The 6,000-nt window shown below is 52.8% G+C and overlaps 1 protein-coding gene across 6 annotated transcripts in view; it reads left to right on the forward strand.

Annotated features, from left to right (window-relative positions):
* The window catches only part of pde2a (phosphodiesterase 2A), a 404,089-nt gene extending 401,396 nt beyond the window's left edge, over positions 1–2,693 (forward strand). For all 6 annotated transcript variants that reach the window (XM_072576762.1, XM_072576765.1, XM_072576764.1 and 3 more), the window contains one exon: positions 2,023–2,693. In XM_072576762.1, coding sequence (XP_072432863.1) covers positions 2,023–2,251 — 229 coding nt within the window. In that variant the 3' untranslated portion in view covers positions 2,252–2,693. The remainder of the gene's footprint in view (positions 1–2,022) is intronic.
* The last annotated feature ends 3,307 nt before the right edge of the window (positions 2,694–6,000 follow it).

Genomic DNA, 6,000 nt, shown 5'->3' on the forward strand with positions numbered 1-6,000 from the left:
CAGCACTGACCCTCCGACAGTGTGGCACTCATTCAACACTGACCCTCCGACAGTGCGGCACTCCCTCAGCACTGACCTTCCGACAGAGAGGCACTCCCTCAGCACTGACCCTCTGTCCGTGCGGCGCTCCCTCAGCACTGACCCTCCGACAGTGTGGCACTCCCTCATCACTGACCTTCCAACAGTGCGGCACTCCCTCAGTACTGACCCACCGATAGTGCGGCACTCCCTTAGCACTGACCCTCCGACAGTGCGGCACTCCCTTAGCACTGACCCTCCGACAGTGAGGAACTCCCTCAGCACTGACCCTCCGACAGTGCGGCGCTCCCTCAGCACTGACCCTTTGACAGTGTGGCATTCCCTCAGCACTGACCCTCCGACAGTGCGGCACTCCCTCAGCACTGACCTTCCAACAGTGCGGCGCTCCCTCAGCACTGACCCTTTGACAGTGTGGCATTCCCTCAGCACTGACCCTCCGACAGTGCGGCACTCCCTCAGCACTGACCCTCCGATCGTGCGGCATTCCCTCAGCACTGACCCTCCGACAGTAAGGCACTCCCTCAGCACTGACCTTCCAACAGTGCGGCGCTCCCTCAGCACTGACCCTTTGACAGTGTGGCATTCCCTCAGCACTGACCCTCCGACAGTGCGGCACTCCCTCAGCACTGATCCTCTGACAGTGCAGCACTCCCTCAGCACTGACCCTCCGACAGTGCGGCATTCCCTCAGCACTGACCCTCTGACAGTGCATCGCTCCCTCAGCACTGACCGTCTGACAGTGCAGCACTCCCTCAGCACTGACCCTCTGACAGTGCGGCGCTCCCTCAGCACTGACCGTCTGACAGTGCAGCACTCTCTCAGCACTGACCGTCTGACAGTGCAGCACTCCCTCAGCACTGACCGTCTGACAGTGCAGCACTCCCTCAGCACTGACCCTCTGACAGTGCAGCACTCCCTCAGCACTGACCCTCTGGCAGTGCAGCACTCCCTCAGCACTGACCCTCTGACAGTGCAGCACTCCCTCAGCACTGACCCTCCGACAGTGCAGCGCACCCTCAGCACTGACCCTCCGACAGTGCGGCACTCCCTAAGCACTGTCCCTCCGACAGTGCGGCGCTCCCTCAGCGCTGACCCTCCGACGATGCCCACTCCCTCAGCACTGACCCTCTGACAGTGTGGCACTCCCTCAGCACTGACCCTCCGACGGTGCCCACTCCCTCAGCACTGACCCTCTGACAGTGCGGCACTCCCTCAGCACTGACCCTCTGATGGTGCCCACTCCCTCAGCACTGACCCTCCGACAGTGCGGCGCTCCCTCAGCACTGACCCTCTGACGGTGCCCACTCCCTCAGCGCTGACCCTCTGACGGTGCCCACTCCCTCAGCACTGACCCTCTGACAGTGCGGCGCTCCCTCAGCGCTGACCCTCTGACGGTGCCCACTCCCTCAGCACTGACCCTCCGACGGTGCCCACTCCCTCAGCACTGACCCTCCGACAGTGCGGCACTCCCTCAGCACTGACCCTCCGACGGTGCCCACTCCCTCAGCACTGACCCTCTGACAGTGCGGCACTCCCTCAGCACTGACTCTCCGACGGTGCCCACTCCCTCAGCACTGATCCTCCGACAATGCGGCACTCCCTCAGCACTGACCCTCTGACAGTGCGGCACTCCCTCAGCGCTGACCCTCTGATGGTGCCCACTCCCTCAGCACTGACCCTCCGACAGTGCGGCGCTCCCTCAGCACTGACCCTCTGACGGTGCCCACTCCCTCAGCGCTGACCCTCTGACGGTGCCCACTCCCTCAGCACTGACCCTCTGACAGTGCGGCGCTCCCTCAGCGCTGACCCTCTGACGGTGCCCACTCCCTCAGCACTGACCCTCCGACGGTGCCCACTCCCTCAGCACTGACCCTCCGACAGTGCGGCACTCCCTCAGCACTGACCCTCCGACGGTGCCCACTCCCTCAGCACTGACCCTCCTGGCTTTTATGTTGCTCCATCTCTCTCTCTCTTTCCTGGCAGGCTCCTGAAAGACCTCATGCCGAAAGCAGAAATTCTGTACCAGATCGTGAAAGCAAACCGAGACCATTGGGTGAAAGTCGCTCCAAGATTCACCACGACTGGGCTACCGAGTGACAACTCCCTGGACTTTTTAGATGAGGATGTGACAGATGGTCTATCCTCATCATCCCCTTTAACAGTGACTGAGAGCAGCGGCTCTAACACCCCGGAACCCACATCTGAACAATGATTATTTTTATTGCAGTTTAAAAGAACAGAAACAAAATACAACAAAAAAAATTCAAGGAAGCGACTGACAACAGCAGAAATTGGCATCTTTTAAATTTATTTATTTTTTATAGGTCTGAATATTAACTGAGTGGTTACTTCTCAGCATTTCTTTCTCACTCATGTTTTTTTTCTCCTGATGTTTGCACTTGACATAATCAAACAGTTGCATTGATATAGCATCCTTAAGGTAGTGTAAGTACCACCTTGCGAGATTGTTCACTGGACTGTTATCAGGCAGCTGTTGGCATTGGTGTGCACCTCCTGACAAAAGGTAGCTTGCATGAGGCACGTTTTGAAAGCAGATGCACAAGGAGCTGGAGAAAGGAAGTCCAAAACTTGGGATGGGCTAGATGCCGGCAATGGAGCGATGGGAATGGGGCACATGGAAGCGGGCAGAATTCGAGGAGTTTGGGTGGGGGGGGGGGGGGGGGGCGGGTGAGGCCTGGGGGGCATCGCAGAGGCTGGAGGGTGTTGGAGAGAATCGATAGCACGAGGGAGGTGAAGCCCATGGATGGATGTGAAAACACAGACCAGGATCCAACCTCAAGCTGATGGCAATGGGTGACTGCAGTGCCAGTTCAGCCAGGAGGTGGCAGCTCAGTTGAACCGAGGCCGGAGGCTGGGAGGCAGGCCAGGAAAACATTTGGAAAACATTCAGGTCAGAAGGTCGCCCAAACACGAACCCCCTGACGCCTCAGCACCCCCATCACCTCCCCCCTCCCGTCACCACCATCACCACTCAACCAGCCACCTCCCTCCCTCCTCTGTCACACCCTGAGGTCTCAGCCGATAATTCAGCTCCAATGTAGGAATGCAGTCACGGTTAGTCTGGGAGCAGTGGGGGGTAACAGTGTGGGTTCTGCATCTGGTCTGGGCACCACCCCACAAATGGGCAGCATGGTTGACGTTGATGGGGGGAGAAAGTGTATTTGAACTCTTTGGCTCTTTGTCCCACTCAAGAACCCACAGTTGGACTCTCCATTAAATGTTGGTGCCCCATTCCAACCAAGGACCGTGAGAACAAGGGTGGTCAGTGCCACACCCACAATTGTACACATTAAAAACTCATTACCCAATCACCACCAGCATCCACAGTTTCAAATTCACAGCAGCAACAGAGGCCAATCAACCCATCGTCTTTGTGCTGGTCACAGAGGCAATATCCGGGTGAATTCCAGTTCCTGTTTTTCATACAGTGTTCCCCCTTCACACATGCTTTTAACCTCCCCCATCACCCTCTGCGTGAGTTCCACACCCACTCGGCTTCCATTTAACACACCCCCATCTAATTCTAACAACTATTCTATGTAGATCTGTGCTACTGAGCTCTCTGCTGAAGAGAATTGGACCATCCGAATCACTCAATCTTGTCCCTGTGTAATTTTATACATTGAAGATAGATCTCCATTCAGCCTCCCCTCTGTTTCCATGGAAACCATCCCATGCCTGTGCAGTCTTTCCTCATCATTGGAACTCCCCATGCTCCCGGCAAAATGATGGAAACTTCCTTTCTCGTGCAATCTCATTCTTCCTGTAAAGTGCTGGTCAGAGATGTATGTAGTCCTCCAGCTGTGATCTGATTAAAGTTTTTGCCACAATGTCCCTGCTATTTTATTCTCGGCCTCAGCCAATCGCACACAGCTCCTTAACCACCTGATCTACTTGGCCTGTGGGTCTGTGCATGTGCATTCCTAATTTCCTTTCCAATTTAGTGTTATCCCACACAAACCTTTCGTTTTTGGTAATCCTTCTCTGCACACTCCTGAACACACCCAGCATTCCAGACTTGGAAGTCCCTCCCTTCCTCTTTATGAGCACATAATGGTCCCATTACACCCTCGAATAGCTCCCTCTGTCTGACACCAATTCACCTCCAAGTAGCTGTTCTGAGTCCACGTTTGCTAAATGACGTCCTCATTTTGGCCTTTCCCACTTGAGATTTTTTTCTTGTGCTCTCTCTTTGGCCTTCCTGTGATTACTTGGAACCTGAGTTGAGATCACTATGACCAGTCCATATCTTGTTTGCCTTATGGCATATTTGAAAGGAAAACTGCTCCTGAGTGAATGTAAAGAATTCTACATCATTTATATAACTGATTTCAGTTCATGTTCCAGTAGGTTTAATTGGCCAGCTACTAACTGTCATTTATTGTTCCTTTGTTCAATCAATATGACTTGCTATGAAGCTCAGACCATCACTGGCTGGAATTGATTCTTGGACCATTGTTTTAAATACCCTGTTCACTCCTTTGTGCACCCTCGAGCTTTATCTCCTTCTCCATCACTTCCGTCCTGGCAGGCTTATAGAATGAGGGTCTCATATGGATGCAAAAGAGAGACTGGGACTTGCCTCCACACTGTACAGATAGCTTGATCAAACACACTGCTGACAAGTCGAAACACGCAGAGTGAGAATTGATGAAAAGGAAGCTTCACTCAGTATCTAACCCGGTGCTGTCCCTGTCCTGGGAGTGTTTGATAGGGACAGTGCAGAGGTAGCTTTACTCTGTATCTAACCCTGTCCTGGGAGTGATGGATAGGGGACCGCACAGAGGGAGGTTTTACTCTGTATCTGACCCCGTGCTGTCTCTGTCCTGGGAATATTTGATGGGTACAGTGTAGAGGGAGCTTTAATTTGTATAAAACCTTGTGCCATACCTGTCCTGGAACTGTTTGATGAGAACTGTGTACAGGAAGTTAAAAATCACATAACACCAGGTTATAGTCCAACAGGTTTATTTGTAAGAGACAAATGTCGATTCTCCTGCTCCTCAGAAGCTGACTGACCTGCTGTGCTTTTCCAGCACCGCTCTAATCTAGACTGTGATCTCCAGCATCTGCAGTCCTCACTTTTGCCAAGTTTATTTGGACGCACTAGCTTTCGGAGTGTTGCTCCTTCATCAGGTGGTTGTGTACTCCACAACTACCTGATGAAGGAGCAGTGCTCCGAAAGCTAGTGCTTCCAATTAAACCTCTTGGACTATAACCTGGTGGTGTGTGATTTATAATTTTGTACACCCCAATCCAACACCGGCATCTCCAAATCATGTGTACAGGAAGATTTACTCTGTATGTAACCCAGTGCTATCCCTGTCTTAGGAATGTTTGATGGGGACAGTGTAAAGTGAGCTTTACTCTGTATCTTACCCATGCTGACCCCATCCTGGGAGTGGTGGGTGGGGACAGTGTAGAATGAGCTTTACTCTGTGTCTTACCCATGCTGACCCCGTCCTGGGAGTGGTGGATGGGGACAGTGTAGAGTGAGCTTTACTCTGTATCTAACCCCGTGCTGTCCCTGTCATGGGAGTGTTTGATAAGGGCAGTGTAGAGAGAGCTTTACTCTGTATCGAACCCTATGCTATCCCTGCCTTGGGAGTGTTTGATGGGGAACACTGTAGAGGAAGCTTTACTCTGTATCTAACCCCATGCCGTCTCTGTCATGGGACTGTTTGATGGGGGACAGTGTGGAGAGAGCTTTGCTCTGTATCTAACCACATGCTGTACTATTCTGGGAGTGTTTCATGGTAACAGTGTAGAAGAATCTTTACTTTGTATCTAACTCTGTGCTGTCCCTGTTCTGGGAGTGTTTGATGGGGGACACTGTAGAGGGAGCTTTACTCTGTATCCAACCCCATGCTATCCCGTCCTGGGAGTGTTTGATGGGGGACAGTGTTGCCCATGGATAAATCTCACTTTTAAAAGAGTTCT

The sequence above is a fragment of the Chiloscyllium punctatum genome, chromosome 9 (genome assembly GCF_047496795.1).
Source record: "Chiloscyllium punctatum isolate Juve2018m chromosome 9, sChiPun1.3, whole genome shotgun sequence".
NCBI classification, from domain to species: Eukaryota; Metazoa; Chordata; class Chondrichthyes; order Orectolobiformes; family Hemiscylliidae; genus Chiloscyllium; species Chiloscyllium punctatum.